The sequence below is a fragment of the Macrosteles quadrilineatus genome, unplaced genomic scaffold (genome assembly GCF_028750875.1).
Source record: "Macrosteles quadrilineatus isolate MER2022 unplaced genomic scaffold, UCM_ALF_1.0 Scaffold_14__1_contigs__length_3811126, whole genome shotgun sequence".
NCBI lineage: Eukaryota > Metazoa > Arthropoda > Insecta > Hemiptera > Cicadellidae > Macrosteles > Macrosteles quadrilineatus.
Window position 1 is genome coordinate 1,664,600 of NW_026542607.1, and position 19,981 is coordinate 1,684,580.

Below are 19,981 nucleotides of genomic sequence, written 5' to 3' on the forward strand. Positions count from 1 at the left end.
CTTCCTTCGTCACTTCCTACGTCACAGACCTGTTTACCTCCCTTCTGAATGAATTTTATGAATGCCTTTAATATTACCTTTATCTAATCGTTATTAACAGTCCCCACACTCTGGACAGCTCGCCTTGACTACTTCCTTTACCACTTCCTACGTCGCGGACCAGTTTTCCTCCCTTCCCATAAAATTTTAGGAATGCAGATACCTAAATCTAATCGTCATAAACAGTTTCCATACTCCAGACTGCTCTCCTTTACTACTTCCTTCACCACTTCCTACGTCACGGACCTCAAGCTAGTGTTGTCATTTGATTATATTTATGATCCATACCGTTTCTGTTCTAATATCTGTGGATTAATGCTATCAGCTATTTCTTTATCTACTGCATTCAAAAGTCAACAGCTGATCATATGTTTTTGTTTATGTGTCAAATACTGCTTCCATAAGGATTACATTGAAAATTTGAGACCCAGTGGGGCGGATTCCTGAGAGACATTTTTAACGCCATATAGATGTTGGCACTCACCGATATAGTCTCTATCACCATGCAAAATTTGAAAACGATTGATTCATCCGTCTAGGAGGAGTTTGCGTATGACGAAATGCATAAGAGTCGACGTATACCTCCCTTCCCATAGCATTTTAGGTTTGTAGATACCTTTTAAATCTAATTGTCATAAACAGTTTCCACACTCCGGACAGCTCGCCTTGACTACTTCCTTCACCACTTCATACGTCGCGGACCTGTTTTCCTCCCTTCCCATAGCATTTTAGGTTTTTAGATACCTTAATCTATTGGTCATAAACAGATCCATCACTCCGGACAACCCGCCTTTACTACTTCCTTTACCAATTCCTACGTCGCGGACCCCTTTACCTCCATTCCCATAGAATTTTAGGAATGCCTTTAATATTACCTTTATCTAATCGTCATAAACAGTTTCCACACTCCGGACAGCTCGCCTTGACTACTTCCTTCACCACTTCATACGTCGCGGACCTGTTTCCCTCCCTTCCCATAGCATTTTAGGTTTGTAGATACCTTAATCTATTGGTCATAAACAGATCCAACACTCCAGACAACTCGCCTTTACTACTTCCTTCACCACTTCCTTCGTCACGGACCTGTTTTCCTCCCTTCCCATAGCATTTTAGGTTTGTAGATACCTTAATCTAATCGTCATAAACAGTTTCCACACTCCGGACAGCTTGCATTGACTACTTCCTTCACCACTTCCTACGTCGCGGACCCCTTTTCCTCCCTTCCCATAGCATTTTAGGATTGCAAATACCTTAATCTAATGGTCATAAACAGATTCCATACCCCGAACAGCTCGCCTTTACTACTTCCTTCACCAATTCCTACGTCTCGGACCCCTTTTCCTCCATTTCCATAGAATTTTAGGAATGCCTTTAATATTACCTTTATCTAATCGTCATAAACAGTTTCCACACTCCGGACAGCTCGCCTTGACTACTTCCTTCACCAATTCCTACGTCGCGGACCCCTTTTCCTCCCTTCCCATAGAATTTTATGAATGCCTTTAATATTACCTTTATCTAATCGTTATTAACAGTCCCCACACTCTGGACAGCTCGCCTTGACTACTTCCTTTACCACTTCCTACGTCGCGGACCAGTTTTCCTCCCTTCCCATAAAATTTTAGGAATGCAGATACCTAAATCTAATCGTCATAAACAGTTTCCATACTCCAGACTGCTCTCCTTTACTACTTCCTTCACCACTTCCTACGTCACGGACCTCAAGCTAGTGTTGTCATTTGATTATATTTATGATCCATACCGTTTCTGTTCTAATATCTGTGGATTAATGCTATCAGCTATTTCTTTATCTACTGCATTCAAAAGTCAACAGCTGATCATATGTTTTTGTTTATGTGTCAAATACTGCTTCCATAAGGATTACATTGAAAATTTGAGACCCAGTGGGGCGGATTCCTGAGAGACATTTTTAACGCCATATAGATGTTGGCACTCACCGATATAGTCTCTATCACCATGCAAAATTTGAAAACGATTGATTCATCCGTCTAGGAGGAGTTTGCGTATGACGAAATGCATAAGAGTCGACGTATAAGAGCTTCGCTCAATTACATAATAATATAATAAATGATAATAAAATGCTTGCATAAACAAAAAAATGATCCATAACTCAACAATAAGTATCACCATGCTTACACTGCCAAGTGTAACTTTTAGCGTGCGATTCCCACCAATAAGTTTTTTAACGTTTTTAACTACTAAATTTAATATATATCTTCAAAACGGTTTATGCTACATGATTCAAATTTTTACCAAGTGTTTAGAATGTTATTATCTAAATAATTAGGTAGAATTGTAAATGTAGGCTATGTCTATTCTTAAGTGAACAAAAATTTTATTTCCACAAAAAACCAATTTTTTTATTACAAAATGACCCATAAAAAAGTAATAAATAAAGATACTTAAATAATTCTACCTAAATATTTAGAGGGCATTATTCCCTGAAAACTGATGGTTTAATGATTAAAATCCAATAGCCTAATTAGAACTAAAGTTAGCCTATATCAAATTTCGTTAATTACCGGTACCTAAACAAAAAACAACAATAAATGTTAAGGGTGTAGGCCTACTTAACGAAAAAAGTACTTTTAATTATGTTTATACCTATTCTTATGCCTATAAAACACATGGTATTTTTTAAGTTTGAAAGACCTAGTGATAATGTTAAGGAAGTTAGCATTTTCACTGCCATATCCTTAAACTTTGCGTTAAAATGAACTCATTATAAAAAATGCTCACTGCTCAGTGTTTTCATTAATCTTGGTAACACGAATGCTAGCCGAAACTAGCCTACCTTGATAACACGACCCTCAACAAGAAGAGCACAGCGATAATAAGGAATGTTCTACAGTCTCAGGCCTAATTAACGTAGCCTACTACAGTAGTTTGCAATGGGGTGCGCACATAGTAGAGAATAATGCAATTTAAATCTACTGCAGAACAAATCTTTACATGAACCATTGGTTATAGAAACCAACTCAACAGCACCACAATTTTATAAAATAGGCAGGCTAATTGGTAAAAGATTTTAAAGAGAATAATAGTTTTAAGATGATCGTGTGGCTGGCCAAATGAAAGTCCAAAACATATCCTCTGTCAACTTTCATTCTCTTTGTATCTATGGTTTTAACCATGTAACTAACCATGTAACATTCAACCACGTAACTACTCTACATCCATTGTAAATAGGCCTAACTTACTCTTCCTTGACAAATGTTTAACCAAAATAATACCTTTCATTGACCATTCCATATGCAATACTTGAAATACTTACTTATACTTGATCTCTTCATCGTTGACCAACAAATGTTGGATAGATTGCGTCATTAAAATGTTTCACTATTTACTAACACTATATTACATATATACAATTAAACTGAACTGACGGATGTGACTTTATTAGGGAAAGCGAGTGGTTCGTCAAACAGTTCCTTAAAAGCGTACAAGGGCCTGCTGAGTAGGCTCTGGCGAAGTGCGGATTTGAATCGCTTTGGGTCTAGAGCTCGGATATTGGTCGGCAGTGTGTTGAATAGTTTTATCGCTATTGAGGGGTATGACTGAAGTGTGTGGCGAAGCCGACAACCAGGTAGGTCAAGGTCACCAGCCCCGCGAGTCCCATAATTGTGCTGCATGCTTCTAGTTGAGAAGTTAGTTAAGTTGCTTCTCAGAAGGACTAAGGTGTTCAGTGTATACTGGCTGTAGACCGATAAGATACCAAGTTCTTGAAAAATCGGCCTACAATGGTCGGTTGGGCCGGATTGTCAATTGTCTATTGAGAGATAATGCTTTGATTTGATCTTTTTTACCGACACTCCTTGGGAAACCAAAATTTAGTGTAAAACTTGTCTCTCCACTGGTGGACGACAGAAAAGGCACTATATTTTGTAGAAAAAAAGCAACTAATTGCCGTGACTAGTGGAAAACTTAGTCAAAAACATTGTTGTTAACGCGGCTTTAGGCCTATAGCAAATGCAAACTAGGCTAAGTGGGCTAGGCCTTCAAAGATTTTAAAATTAATTATGAGATTATAGTATGAAAATAATATTATTTTCATAACATATTGTTTGTACATTAAACCTAAGACCTAAGCTTAAAAAAATATAGCAAAAGCTTTATGGCTGTTTCTTTTTAATACTAAGTAAGCTTAACTTAAGGTTATGTGACAAAGGAGAACTCACCATTTAGATTGAATCCTTCCCCTCCCTGAGCTATATTCATCATGGATTTATTTTAATCACTTATTTTTAGTTTTAAACTCACTGTTATCAAAAACTTCAAATAAGGAACTTGAAGAACACTACATCACAACACTGCACAAAAACATTGCTAAACAACAAACTGACACTGACACAATTATTGACATTTACACCTCCGCCATTTTGTAACGCACTTGTTTTTTTTCATTCACAGTCACAGTACTTTCACTTTCTTGACCCACGACAAAGCTACTAAATAAATACATTAGATTGAGAAAGATAGAATCATAGATTAAACATTTTCTCAGGAATTTAATATATTTTGTCTATAATAAAACTAGAAGCTAACCGTCCAGCTTTTGAAGCGGGAAGTTTTTGTTTATGTTTCTTGAACAATTTTTGTATATTAATAATTCCCAAATACAAATCAATTAATATTGTTAAGACAAATTGTAATAAAATGAAGGCTCAATAGAAAATGGGGAAATTGCTGCACCACCTTCAAACCACTGAGCTAAAATTATAACTGGAGGTAGCACCGTCATGGCAGAAATCTGTCAAAAGCCTGTCGCTGATTTTGTTTGGTTGGTATAGCAGCGAGTTTTCTTATCATAGCAATAACATGGCTTCTATAACTAGGTTGGTATAGCAGTGAGTTTTCTTATCCAATAACATGGCTTCTTTTTAACTCACACCTCACGCAAACATGGCGGCTGGCGACACGCATCTTTGACATTCAGTGCTACCTCCAGTTAGAATTATAGCTCAGTGCTTCATACTGAATGCTTCGAATGTTGCGTCTTGATCCTCGAAGCCTAAGCGAAACCGGTGGGGCACTCGGGAGGGACTAAGGCTAACATATCTTGTAGTGTCAGCGTTCGCCGCTAGAACTGCTAAGTTGAAAAAATTTAAATTAATTTTTTTTAAAATTTTTAATTATAAAATATTGTTTTAAAATTATAAATTTTTTTTTTTTTTTTTTTTAATTAAACTGTCATAACATAACCTAACCAACCAGACTTGCTGATAATATAAAAACTATATAAGATAAAAATCTAATTAATGATTACATATAATTTTTAATTAATTTTAAAATTTATGTTAAAATTTAGTATTATAAAATTAACCGTCATAACCTAACCTAACCAACCAAACTTGCTGATATGAAAAATTTGTTGACAAAAAGGTAATGCTGCCAGCGGGATTCGAACCCGGGAGCTCCTGAACACCAATCCGAAGCGCTACCAACTATGCTACGAACGCCGCTGAAATCACACCGTTTCGTTACGGTAATCGTGTCGCCTCAAGAGAAGACATTAGCCACTAGAGATATGACGTCACTACACCTTAAGCCTTAGTCCCTCCCGTGTGCCCATTCCTAAGCGAAACTGCTCGAATGATGGAAAGCTGGCTTTGGATCCTTAACCATCAATCTAATAATTTGGCAGTATGGTTTTCTCCATTTTACAGCCAGGGCCTCGCTTGTTCTCCTCTGAAACGCTTCATATTATCTGTGGGGGGTCTCCTTTCGTGGAACAATATTATACCTTTATACCATGTATCCATCGATGACCAGTAGTGACTGGATAGATTTCGTCAAAGAAAAAACATTGAACAACATTTTAGTTTTAATACTTTATATATTTATGTGGTTAACATGGCTGTAGATTACGAGGTCCATTCACCTTTTTCCTCTGTGAAATATTCCTTCATGGAGTACAGGGGCCGCGCCTTGAGTAGCTCTCTACTCTCTTTTTAAATCTCTTAAGAGGGAGTGACTTTATGTCCTGGTGCAGGTGGTTCAAGGACTGGATAAACAGTCTTGTTATGTTTACTAAGCCTGCAGAAAGGAACGTTTAAAAGATCTTCTCCCTTTCTCGTATTATAACGATGTAGCTATGGTTTCTGCAGCTGAGGTTATCTATATTTTCCTTGATCTACACCAGACAGTTATAAATGAATTGGCTGTAGATAGTCATTACTCCTAAGGCTCGGAAAAGTGGCCTAGTGTTCGTGTCTCTCACTGGACGTTATGGCTCTTATGGCACATGATATGGTTCTTATAATGACACCATAGCTCATCAAGCTGTGGAAGAGGCCATAATAGGCCAGCTTTAAATATGTATCTGTGACCAGATTTTTTAATTTTCTTAAGAGGAAAACAGTTCTGGAAAGTCTGCTTTCCAACTCATTTATATGTTTGTCCCATGTCAACCTCCAGCCAAAAACCTAGTAGTTTGACAGGTTGTTGTTGCAGAGTTTGTGGTTTTAAACTGCGTATAAGTTCTTGGGTTTTATCATGGTTTATTTTGAGTTTGTTCGTTGAAAACCAGGCTTTTGCCTCGTCCATGATTTCAGCTGCTTCGAGTTTAAGTTGGTCCAATTGACTATTGCTCGTGATGAGGGTGGTGTCATCAGCAAAGAACAGGGTTCTCCCGTCAATCCCCAGGTCGTTGATAAAAACCAGGAAGAGAACAGGCCCCAGGAAAGAACCCTGGGGGAACCCTAAGCTGATGATGTGAATGGTTAATGGTGTGAAGCTTCCTTTGATGTCTTCGGCTGCTTTGTCATGGTTTCGGGATATTGTTCCCCATGGCCATTCTTGGTTGGCGTAAGAGGGAGCATCAGCATTAACAATGCGATTATCAAAAAACGCTACTCTCTCAGCCTCCCAAATACCATTAACTTTAAAGTCAGCTTTTAAAGCATCAGGCACATTGTTTGCGGGATCAGCTTCTCTCATAATATGCTCGACTTCAACCCCATTCCAGGCCATATTTGCTATCGTAGCACAGTGCGATCTCGTTGTTGATCATGCCCATGTTTGATCAATCCTCCTTTTTTACAATTTAAAGCATGGGTAAGATTCATAGGTAGATCATAACCATCACATCGTACTGGTAAGTTTCAAATTTTAAATCCTTATAAAAAAAAATCTTTTTGGTAGAATGCCATACAACAATGACAGTTCAGCACTTCACACTATTGAGCTCGTGTAAACTACCAAGTGAGCGAATTACCAACACTGATTGAGAGAGGAGAGATGCCAGATGAGCAGCCTCTGTGCCTCTGGAAATCACGTGCTGGTGATGTCCCAAAGTAGTCTAGGTATGGACAGACGTCATCTATTTCCAACCAAACAATAAAGTATATTGTATACATTGTACTTTTCTTTATATTTTATACGATTTGCTTTACAAATGAACTCTCTTACATATAAATTGGTCATCTTTGCTTAGTGGCTTTACAAACAGAAAACATATCCAGTGCAGTGGGTCCTGAATCTGAAACTATGGTCTGGGTCTGAAACTTCTCTCAATTTCACTCAACTCAACCTCAAAAGTCAAAATAGTGCCAGAGCTAGAACAAAATGTCTTGTATTGTTGTCTCTTGCGATGGGAATTTGTGAAAGAAAATTCATCCTGGGTTGCCGTGATATTCATTACAATAGGATTTCCTGAGTAAATATAATATTCTTTACTTAAATTAAATATTCTTACTTCATTGAGCATAAAGATAATGCTGTTTGAAATTATGACCCTTGGTCTTTGTAATTAGGGTCTTAGTTTGTCATAATTTCCTAGTTATAATCTCTTTTAATTTAAATGAAAAAAATATTTCAAAGTCACAATTATTGTTTTTTAAACAGATTTATAGCCACAGTAAATAAATTCACTTAAATTAGGCCTACCTAGTTCATTTTGTAGATTTCTTTCATTCTAAGTTAACTTAGGCCTATAGATACTTTCAATGCATTTTTAACACAGTGCTGTGTACCTAGTAAGGCAACACATTTCAGTATTATAACTTAATTATGTCCCATATAATTTTGAATGGAATACATTCAAACAGTTTTTGTTCTTGTCTAAGAGACATTTTAGTCAGTCTTGCAACTAACATATTTTACTTCAATATCTTTGCCTCTTTTGAGTTTTCTCCTAGTTCAGCTTCTTTTCAATATAAATCTTCATAAATCTTCGGTTCTAGAACAACCGATCTTGATCAGATTTAACTATTACATTCTATTGTCAGAATATAAGATATAAAACCTACTCTGTTACCCATTCATGTAGCCTACCTATCTAGGGCCTAGCCCTAGTTGGTAGGATAAGCGTTTTACAGTAGGCTATCTTTAAATTACAATGGTAGAATCTATTAAATTAGGCCTACTTGTAGTGTAGGACACAACCGTCTGGTCATTCTAAGCTGTATTTGCAAATTAAGCTTAAAGGAGTTAAGCTACCTAGTTTATTTAAGTAAGTTATGTACCGTAGTTTGTAATTTTCACTAGAACAAAAATGTGACTAGCCTAAAATGTTCCCATTTTTAGACTAGGCACAAGCTAAACACATAAGGTAGCCTAGATGTAGCGAAATAATTTGTAGCCATCCAGACAATAGGCCCTAAACTAATTTGGTTACAATTTTTTTTTACCTGTGTTTTATGATGCTTGATTTAAGTTAGACTACTTCCAAAATTATGCTTATGCTATAGGCTATGTTGCTATAGCCTAACTTAATTTAGAATTTTAGAAATAAATTCTATAGAAACGCCTAGCCTATCTGAATATATTTTCCCTCAAAGAAGCTAGGATGGCTTAAAATGTTTGATTTTGTACAGTAGAACTTCTCTCAAACTAAACTAAGTTAAACAGTTCTAACCAAAATTACAATAAAATGAGAAGGCCTACATAAGAAAATAAATTAAATACATCTTAAACAAAGTTACTGATTGATGAGTGGTTTGGAGTTTAACTTAGGCTCTTGACTGCTAAGTTACACAATGCAACGAGAAATACACAACCCATCTACAAATTTACTAAATATCTGGTCTGCTTGAAGCAAGTTAGAAGGATACGAAAGTTCTGTTTGTCAGCTTCGTCCGAGGAGGTGGAAGATGAAAATAAAAACAAGAAGAATGGAAGATAAACAATATCAATAGGCCTAGAACAGCAGTATTTTAAAAATACATTGATCAATACATCTATACTTATTTAATACGTAAGCAGGTTTTTTGTGACAATTAAGTTACTCCTCCGAAACTACTGAACCGATTGACATGTTTTTGGTGTCATTGGAAAGAGCGTAACGTGAAGTTGTGCAGGAAACTTTCAGGAAACTTTAATTTTAGGAAAATAATTAGAGAGTGAGGCCCTGGGGCCCTTTAAAGTTTAGTATTTATCCATAAGATTAACATGGGAAACAAAAACTGTTATGAAACTCCAGCTGTTGCCAAAAATTAAAAGTAAGAAGAAGAATATATGTTGATTGATAACAGTCAATAAGTTTGCTAATTTAACAGTTTGCTACACACATTTACTGACTTGGTTGAAACTAAATACTTACCATTTGAATTTGGGTTGATGTAAATATTACAATGGAAAAAAGCGAGAGAGCCTGGATAGTTTTATATACTAAAAAGGAAACTGAAGTAACACTGTGCTGCATTTCTTAGTACGGTACTCATTGAAAGAGCCGAGTTGCAAACTATGGAAACATAGGAGTCACAAAACACCACCAAGGAGAATAAATAGAAATACCGGTAATGGTTTTTTTAAAATTATGATCGTTATTATGGACAACCTAATGCGGCTACAAGTAAGGCTATTTGTAGAAAACCCTAAAAAACAAGATCAGCTTTTGAAAAATGATAAGATATTTACAAGAAATGTTGATTATATCGATCTGTTATGTAGGCCTACTTCTTGAGTATTTCCATAATTTTTGAGTCGAATCTTTTAAAGTCATCAGAAATTATGACTGTTACTCGTTAAAAGAACGCCTGTAATACTTAGCAATTGCTCGAATTCGAGCAACCGGTACACTAGTGTATATTAAAGTTCAAAGTCCCAGTAAAAGTTACGGTATAACTTACATCCATCGATGTATAAAACTAACTGGATTGTGCGCAGGCTGTTAGGCTCATGTAGAGCTTTCCGAGCCAATATAGCTGTGTATCGGGGGTTGCCGCATGGGCGAATTGAAGGCAGCTTAGTGTTATAATGTGTTTCTTTATTTTACAAAGTTTCCTTAATAAAGTGTTTGCTATACAATCTCACTTTGTTCTTACTGTACTAATACTTTGCCCCAGAGTATTTGGTATTTTACGAGAAACTGATAACACCCATTGTAAATTAATCTATTTTGTGTTGTTACATTTTAAACATGATTTCTTTTGTTAGAGTAGTAAGGATAGAACAAAGTCATAAAAGTTTCTTCATTGTAATATTTTATTAGCCTACCGTACTTTTATTCCACCAGTTCATAGAAATAAAATTGAAAATTGAAAATATATTTTAACAGAAACCTCAGTGTGAAATATCTGCTGACAGTTAATGTTTATAGGCTAAATTGTGATATTCAAACTCGGTTATTCACAGAGTTATTTTTACGTTTTTATTACTTGTACAAAACTTCATGAAAAATTGTATTTAAAATGTCTTACAACGTTATAGTGGAGCGTACAGGGCTGGATGGAGTGCTCCGTCCTGGCTGCGAAAATACTAAGATGTGGCGCCGTGAGACGCTTAATCCCACATGACGCCAGCAAAATCTAAAACGCAACCCCGGCCGTTGGCTCGGGTCGCGGAGCCTAGCGGCCGATCCAGTTAGTTTTGTACATCGATGCTTACATCTTAACCTTTACAGGTCTACTTACATTGGTAGTTAGTTTAATTGTCTTTTTTTCTTCAAACTACCTAATCTATGAAGTGTTTGTGTCAGGGTAGGGTCGTCAAAAATGCCTTTATTGTCAAACAAAGTGACATTTGTTCACTAGAAGTTTGCAAAACATACAATATCTCAATTCACGTTTTTCCTAATTGTGTACTTTATAGTAAAGACATAGTCCCATTGCTTCATTAAGTTAATGCAGCTCATTCACAAAAAATTCTAACCTCAATTTAGTAAGGTACATCTGTTGAGCGCATACATATTTGAGTTGTTACATACCAGAAACTGTAGACAATAATGTAATGCGCAATTTGTGTTCAATGACTTGATGAAATTGATTCTTAAGGCTTTACTCTCGTTTTATAAAGGACCCCATTATTTTGCCTTGAAGTTAGAAGCATTTTGCTGCACAAATAACAGTTATGAGAGATTGGACAGTGATTTATTCTATACAGTGAGCTTAACCGTAGATTTGTTGTAGGTGGGGAGGGGCTGAGCCGCTGGGCTGGCTGAATGAGGGAGACAGTGAGGGGAGACCAATGGGCAACTGTTTCTCTAGAGGGAAGGGACGCCCTCCACCCCAGGCTGAACGATCGGAAAATTACGGCCCAGCAACTCAGAAACAGACACAAGGTCAGTAGACTACGGCGAACTGTTATGTCGATGAGTACAAGTTTCCATTCATGTTTGAAATCATTAGAAAATTACCGCATTAAAGGGTGGAATGTAATGAGTTAAACTTAGTTCTTGATGAAAAAAAAGATTCTTACAAATCAAAATTCTCCATAAAACAATGATTCTTAGAAAATCAAATTTTTATTTATTTATTTAAGTTATCGAGGTCTTCTTTTCTTACTTTGCTATGGCTAACTTAACGATTTCCATCAAATCTTGCTTTTAACTTCAATCGTAGACCGTTAAAAAGTCTTGCAGACTTTTTTTGAGATTTCTGGTGGGCTCTTCAAGTAATGTGGCATCAATCCTTTCAATATTTCTGATTGGGTTCTTACATTTGGGTAGGTATGTTACTAAACAATTTTTCTCCTATTTTTATAGGCAACTACATTTAATGAGTAAGTACTGTACTTAGGTTTACTGCTACAGGGAAGGGGAAAAGTGTTTTTTCATCAAATGTTAATAGTAACTTATAACTTGGTATGAAATAAATAAATTTGCAAAATTTTACGGCGATATATCCATAAACAAGCAAATTACAGCAGTATACTTTTACTTCATAAGAATAACATGGGAATTTTAAATGTACATTTTTTAAAATTTTCTCCGTAACCTTTGATTGTACATCAATGCTTCAATAGATAAAATTGTCTTTTTTTTAGCTCATAACAATGGCTGTGCCTAATAAAAGTTTGTTATTTCCAAGTTTTAAGGGTGAAAATAATAAACAAACAATTTTTGCAAATTCTTATAACCTCATAACACCTTGTTTTTATTACCTGATCTTGCTGGTTAGTGAACTCATTGAAGAATAGTGTTTTTGCTATTTGAGAGATCAAAAATTTTTAAAAATCAATCGGTCCCGGGTCTAGGTCTTTCTGTGCCATCTAAGGCAATAACTTCTTCCCTATATAGGAAAATTTGCTGAAACAATTTCAACTCATGAATACAAAAGATTCTTTAAAATATTGTCAAAATCACAATAGGCTAATCGAAACTTGTCATGTCGATAAAATAATTAAAAAATAATTAAAATGGAATAAAAAGTTATAAAACTGGTTATAACTGTAAAGGCTGGCCAGCACTGTCATATCACTGATTAAATAAAACTCTTTATCTCTTTTTTGTTTTTTATAGAATAAATTAAAATCCTAATGAGATCTAGCTCAACAAAATACATCATTATTAACTTTGTTTCTGGCTTGTATCTTCAGACCAATCTTCAGTCAATTTTATGCAGGTTGACCAAGTTGTTGGTTTTCCATCTCAGTCAAATAAAAGATAAAATGTGTAAACATTGATTGTTTCATTCATAACAGTTGAAAATTAGGCTATACTTTCTAACATTAAAAGGAAGAACATATTTTTAAAACTTATGATAGGGAGGTAAAAAAATATATTTTGAAGAGTCTTATATTAAAAATTACTTATGTCTCTTCATAACCGCTGAACTTATCAAAGGACTATGAGTCAAGCCAAGGAACTGTCAAAAGGTCTTGGAGACATTGTTTTGGTCTGTTTTAACTAAATTGATAATATCTTAATTTAAACACTGTCCTATAACAAATAATATTTTAAATAGTATCATGTATGACTGTAGTAGAGTTGCAATCAATGTTTAGATTACAGCCTAAGGGTGTCCAAATATTCTCCGAGTACTCACTCACATACAGACACTACAGGTCTTAATAACACATGCAGGTTACTACTCAGTAACCTGCATGTGTTACTTAAAATTGTAAGTTGTATAATACGTACCCAGGTTGTTGAGATAAAAGGGGGTTTCACTTTATAAAATATTGGTCATCGCATGTGTGCTGTTTCCAAATAGTCGTGGTCATAACTTAACCTGTAATTATTTTTTCCCTTGTTTCTGACAATTTTGAATTGTTCTAGCATATGTCATTTTGTGCTATGGATTAGTTTTAGAATTTCTATATAATGTATTATCAAATTTGATGCTGTGGTAGTTCTTGCCAACTCTTCTTCATTGAAGATTATACAATTTTCAATCTGCAATAAAACAGGGGTGTAACATCAAGTCTATTCTAAATTATTAACTCTTTTAAAATACCCTATATTAAACAAGTATTAGCTAAATACCCAGGTATTTATTTTGCCATATTGGATATGTAGGCCTATCTTACATATTATTAACATTACAGATACACACATTTGACACTAAGTTGTATGTTTTGGTGTTTACTCTAGTTTACAATACTGTATTAGTTTAAAGGCCGGTATCCTAGCTGTCAAATTTGGCTGCATTTCTCGTTACAAACTGAACATAAAAAATACAGACACATACACTGAAAATACAGACATTTTCCCAGCAGCTGGATTAGCCCAAGGAAAACTCAATACCAAAAAGATCCAATAATGCGGAGCAATAAACTCACTTTCTCTCTGCTGAAATCAACAGCTAGGATAACCAGCCATTAGCCTATTATAAATGATTTCCATCTTTACTACTAATAAACATTATGTTGTAGAAATCAACTGGGACATGTGCGCCGACCAATGTGTGAACCAACGTAACGGAAACAGTCTCAGCGAGCCTGTGCGCGAGAAAAGTGTTCGGACGTTTTACACCAGAGTGGGACGCGCGTCGGACGTGAAAATCGGCAAGACCGTGTCGGAAAATCGTATCAATAATTTGTTCGACATCTACAAAGACACTGATGAGGAAATCCAGGCGGAGGGCATTGAAAGGCTTTGTGCGGATTTGAACCTATCGCCAGACGAGTACCGTGTGCTGCTGCTCGCGTGGAAGCTGGACGCATCGCAGATGTGTCGGTTCACACGGGAGGAGTTTGTGAAGGGGTGTCGTGCGATGCACGTCGACTCGCTGAAGGGAATACAGAACAAACTGGCGGAGTTGGAGACGGAGGTTAGAGAAGACCAGACGGTGTTCAAGGACCTGTACAGGTTCACGTTCAGGTTTGGCCTGGACTCTGCGGCGGGACAGAGGATACTAGCGGCAGACATGGCCATGGACCTGTGGAGACTGGTGTTCTGCGGACAGGAACCGGCTATACTGCAGCGGTGGCTCAGGTGAGTTTAATGTGGAAGCATGCTCAGTTATAAATCACCATAATGCAAGGTGCCCAATAGTCACCTAATGCCACTGATTTTAAAAGGAGTAACTAGAATCACACAAAAAAACCCTTATTTTAAAAGGAGTCACAAGAACCTGGATCAATTACAATGGGGTCACGAAAGTAGCTAAAAATTAATTACCGTACTTTAACTAGGGGATCACTGAAGTTTAAAGTCATTGATCAGTCGGTGATTTTACTCAACCGATTAGACTAGCCTTATTAGGACACTTAAGTTGACCCTACTCTAACAATTAAATTAGGCACTTTTTCTGTAGAATATAAGAAATACTTTTTTAACTTTCTACTTGCCAAAAAGATTTTGGTAAACTTTTTACCCTACAATTTAGGTTGGACTCAAAAGATACCTATCAATTTAAAATTATTTTCAATAGGCCTAGTAGGCTAAACGTTTTCTAACAGTTTTTTTAGATTGAACCTAGGGTAGATTGTTTCTTTTAATTGTGAATATTGGTTTATTATAAAATAAAAGATTCTTCAGATTGATAACAAATGTTATCCCTATATAAAAATATGGTTTAAATAGTGGTATTCAAATAAAAGACCTAATAAATCTGACTCTTATATTGCACACATCTTACAGAGTGTGAAAAAGAGCATCTTGTCTTCTTAGACCAATAAATCTCTTGACTCTTGACACAATATGTACGGAAAAAGCTGCAGAATAAATAACTCTCTTCTTAATTTAACACGTAGAATCCATTGATGGTGCTGCCATGCAATTGATTTATTTTGAACCACGTCCACTAGATTCTTCATAGAAAATATTGTTTGCCAAGAACAGAGAAGTTCCATATGCCTATTCCTGTATGTCTAGGCTAATGATTAAGGCCCAATTCACACAGAACGGACGTCGGGCGGAGACGTGGCACGGACGAAGCAAAGACATATGTCCCTTCCTCGCCTCTCCATGTAAATAAATTGGTCAATGTACATTAAAGTGACGTGGCGCATGAAATAATACGATCTAATCATAAACAACAACTCGTCCACTAGCTATATAACCAAACAGTAAAGCTCAAATCATTAACCTTTAAATAAAAGAAACAAAGTTCCGTCGTCACTAGTGCCCAGTGTCACCGTACATTAACTAGACACGAAAAACGAGCTTCAAAATTTACAATGGGATGATAAGTCTACTTGTGGTGTTGGTTAGTCTATGGTTATACCTTTTCCGCCATTGAATCTACCTACACATATTACAGAGAAGTTTCCAAGGCAATATGTAGCAATAGGAGACTGTAAAATTAGATTCTAGATTCTGGGAATCAATCATCAAATCATAACAGATCTCCGTCATCAAAGTGCGATAGACGTGAAGGTAAAGAATAAATCTAAACAACTATTCCGTTCAGAATAATCAACAAACATTTGAGCAGCTGTTTATTGCTTGACAGGTTCCTCCAGTGCCATCCGCATATCCGAGGCATCCCACGAGACACGTGGTACATGTTCCTCAACCTAGCGGAGGCAGTGGGCGACGACTTGTCGACCTACAATGACGCAGAGGCGTGGCCGAGCTTATTTGACGACTTCGTAGAGTTTGAAAATGACCAGGCCAACCAGAACATCAGCAAAGAAAAGGAACAAGTTATAAAAGCTGAGTGGGACAGTTAGGTAAATTCAATGTCTGGCTGTTGGTAACTTTGATATCTTTACAGTGAAAATAGTAGTTTTAGCCCTTCTCAACAGGGTGAGAAGGCAAAAATGTGATGATGGCAAGCGTATTTTATGCAAGTGCTCCAAATAAAAGGTATATATAAAATAAATCAATACAATTATTCTTGTTTGTTAAAAATGATAACTTTGAAAGCCTGGGGGCAGAGCTCTTAGAGACTTAAAGATTAGAAATAAGGTAGAACCTTTCTAGGTATAGATACAACAAATTCCCATAGTTTTGGACTGAATCAAAATAAAGAACTAAAAGACAATTTTTTTTACCTACCGTATGCAATAGATTCTGATTTTAAAGTATGATTTTTTTAAGTATGATTTTTGAAGTATGAGTATCTAATCCTGCAGGAATCAGTAGTATCACATTTTACGTAGTGAACAATTTTCAAATGGTTATTGCGCAATTAGAAACGTTTAATTGATCAGAATCATAAAGTTTACCAAATTAAGGTATTTAAAAAAATAATTCGCCTCCCAATGTAAAAGCTTGCTGTTGAAATAATTAGCTTTGAGGTGGAGGCTTGGAGGCTCCGTTTTTATTTTTATCGTCGGCAAAATTTACAATTAAGATCAATTACCTGTAAGTGCCTGCAACTTTTAGTTTGATTATTCCTTTAAAGACATTTAAATTACAAACTTTTATTAATAATAACCAATTTGTCTCAGAGTATATTTGATCTTTATGACATAATTAAAAGTGTTTGACCTAAATGCTTTCTTTTAACAAACTACAGTCATGTATTATCATACCCTTGAACTTTTCTTTATATATTATAGGATAGGCTAAATTTATGAACTCCTTATTGAAGTTTTAATTTTTTACTTGCATAACTATTTCTATGTGTCAAACTTACAAACAGCCAGTAAACACTTTGTACTATGTGTGTTCACGATTTACGAATGTCCGTTAGATTAAGCTTTTGCCAAATTCGGTACAGGATGCTGTTATGAGCAAGTATAGCAATTTTTTATAGTTGTGTTTTTATGAATCGTAAAGTTTTACAAAATCTTAATGGTTGTATAGTTAATTTTCGTAGCATTGACTGCAGGTAGGTTCTAATAAAGTGATTTCATTGCTTGGCATGAATAGCCTATGTTTGTTTTATTGTGAGTTAGTATTCAGAGTAGTAGTTAATGAAAAAATGTATTCATTGATGACTAACATCGTCGATTGAGTCTGGTTTAAAAAATGATAAGCTAAGAAGTGGTGGTTGATTCTTTCATACTCCATCAATTAATCCTATTAAAGGCAGGCCAACTCATTTCAGTCTATCTCACTTTAAAGCGGCCATAAAGTTTGCAATGCCAATGAGATTTCAGCTTTACTATCCATAGTCAATGCGGTAATAAGCATAACCCTTTAATTTTATCGACGTTGCATAGTTTACTTATTCTACTGCCATGTGTTGTTTCTTTTAGGCTTACACGGTTTTAACCAAGCTTTTAGAAAGATGTAAAGAAAACTGTGTTTCTAAATGATAAGTTTATTGTGTTTAATAGACCTAGTCATTTTCTATACGTAGTTAAAATTTTTCTTCCCAACAGTGAACTGCTCAGTTTTAGTAATTAGGGCAAATGTTGATGTTTCATCGAACCCTAAAACGTGATAATATTGGTTGACAGATCATTTAATATTAATCATTACTTTTTTGTTGTCTTGTGTTGTTGTTTTTGTATTCAGAAATATGTACATGTGGTAAAACCGTAGTTTAATTTAAACTTTGCACTTAGATCTCGCTTACTCTTTTTTTTGTTTTCCTGTAAATCTTTAATCTTTTGTACAGACGTGTAAAGTTTTATTTATTGTTTTTATATTTTTTAGCTTAGTGTGATCTAGGGGAATTCATAGCATGACAAATTATTCTGGTGTATTTAGCTTTAAATTGGATAGTTTCCTGTTAGTAAATACCACCACTTATTTGGTCTTTAGGTTGTGTAGTTAAAACCTGAAGACAGTATTTTTATTTGTTACAATCGGCAACTAAGCCTAAACCTTGAACATTTGATTTATGACCTTTTTTGTGCTATACTGTTACTAGTATCACAATAAATTAACCCTTAGTACTCCCTACACTGCCTCACAAAAGTATTTATTATTTTGATAGGATTTGTTCTTAATTAGTCTCAATTGACGGATCTAGAAACCAAACTGAGTAGTGGTATGAAAAAAATGAATAGGGAGAAATTCCAAAAAAGGTTAATCTAGGTAAATTGTGTTTGCCAAGCTAAGTTTTTATAATTTCAGCTTCAACCACAAAAGTGCCCTTTGCAAGGTGTAAGGAAATTGTACAGCATTTAATTTTATAGTTTTTTTATTTGGGAATTTTTATTTAACTTAGCATTTTTGGATAGTGTTGAAATGTTAGTGTAAAAACATTAATTTAGTGCACTAGACAACTTAACCCATGGGGAAGAGAAAGCTCTTTTTTAAATAAGGAAAAATTGAATTCAAAGCTAATTTACGAGAAACATTTTATTAAATTTATATACGGGTATCGTATGTAATATACCCAAAATCTGACTGCATAAGGTATATAAATACATTAATCTATAAGCGTTGTGATTCTTTACTTTGGGTGATTTTTTGTTTAGTTATTACCTTAGGGAGTCGATTCTATATGAACAATCAATAATGGTCTTTGACAATAATTTTACTTGAAAAATTTACTAGTTTTAAGTTTGAATCAATTGCTTGTTTGTTTCTCAGAACAAAGACTTAACCCAGAACTCTTAACAAAGCAATAAAAAACAACGTTGCTGGATGGGCTAAACTTGAGGGTGGTAGGAGAGAAAACTGAAATTACTAGACTGTTGCCATCAGCTGATCCAGTGGCGGATCTAGAACAGTCACAAGGGGGGGGGGGCGAACCGGGGGGTTCAGGGGTCCCCCCGTGAAAAATTGGCGTAAACTAAGTGTAAATTATTTTACGCAATGTGTCTATACACTACTGTATTACATGCAGTAAAATAATATATGTATATATATGTATGCCGAGGGGGAGAAGGTCGCCCTCTCTCTGCATCCGCCACTGAGCTGATCATATAGAAAAGGGAAATGCATAGGCCTACATTTAAATAAATCTCAGCGACAGCAGCACTCTTAAATTGTAGTGATAAAATTTGCAGATTCAAATGCAACTGTTTTTTAGCGTACCTAGTGAGAGATTCTGAGTTAGGTCTTCATTATGTGTTAATATTCTATAACTTGACATTTTTTATGTTTACCAAAATCAGCTGTTTGTTGTATTTAGTAAAATATTTGAAATCAGAGAAGAAAACATTTAAATAATCAGTTGACACCTGTTAGGAGCTTGACAGATGATTAATTAATTTTTAGAGAAGATTTTGACTTGAAAAGTTAATAAAAAAATTTGCAATTTGAATTAGATGTCAAAAATGTTTAACCCTAGTTTAATGTTTAACACGTTGACTGCGCGTGCCGACTTTAGTCGGCGTCGCCAGCGCTCCCAGGTGGCGCGCGCCGACAAAAGTCGGCACCAGACCAACAGGAATATATTGAGTCAGTGTGAGCTTAGCATCAGACAGATACGTTATAATCGTTGCCAGCCTGCCAGCTTAGAATGCG

At 35.6% G+C, this 19,981-nt stretch overlaps 2 protein-coding genes across 2 annotated transcripts in view; one reads left to right on the plus strand and one right to left on the minus strand.

Annotated features, from left to right (window-relative positions):
* The window catches only part of LOC129004996 (cytohesin-1-like), a 112,300-nt gene extending 107,927 nt beyond the window's left edge, over positions 1 to 4,373 (minus strand). Inside the window, exon 1 of the mRNA XM_054433735.1 lies at positions 4,239 to 4,373. Within this exon, the coding sequence (XP_054289710.1) occupies positions 4,239 to 4,281 (43 nt within the window). The 5' untranslated portion in view covers positions 4,282 to 4,373. The remainder of the gene's footprint in view (positions 1 to 4,238) is intronic.
* Positions 4,374 to 7,616: 3,243 nt separating this feature from the next.
* On the plus strand, positions 7,617 to 19,273 carry LOC129004999 (DCN1-like protein 3). The gene is made up of 4 exons (XM_054433741.1): positions 7,617 to 7,717; positions 11,409 to 11,560; positions 14,095 to 14,656; positions 16,119 to 19,273. Exons 2-4 carry the CDS (start codon positions 11,467 to 11,469, stop codon positions 16,336 to 16,338), a joined length of 876 nt encoding a protein of 291 aa, XP_054289716.1. The 5' UTR covers positions 7,617 to 7,717; positions 11,409 to 11,466; the 3' UTR covers positions 16,339 to 19,273.
* Positions 19,274 to 19,981: the final 708 nt, after the last annotated feature.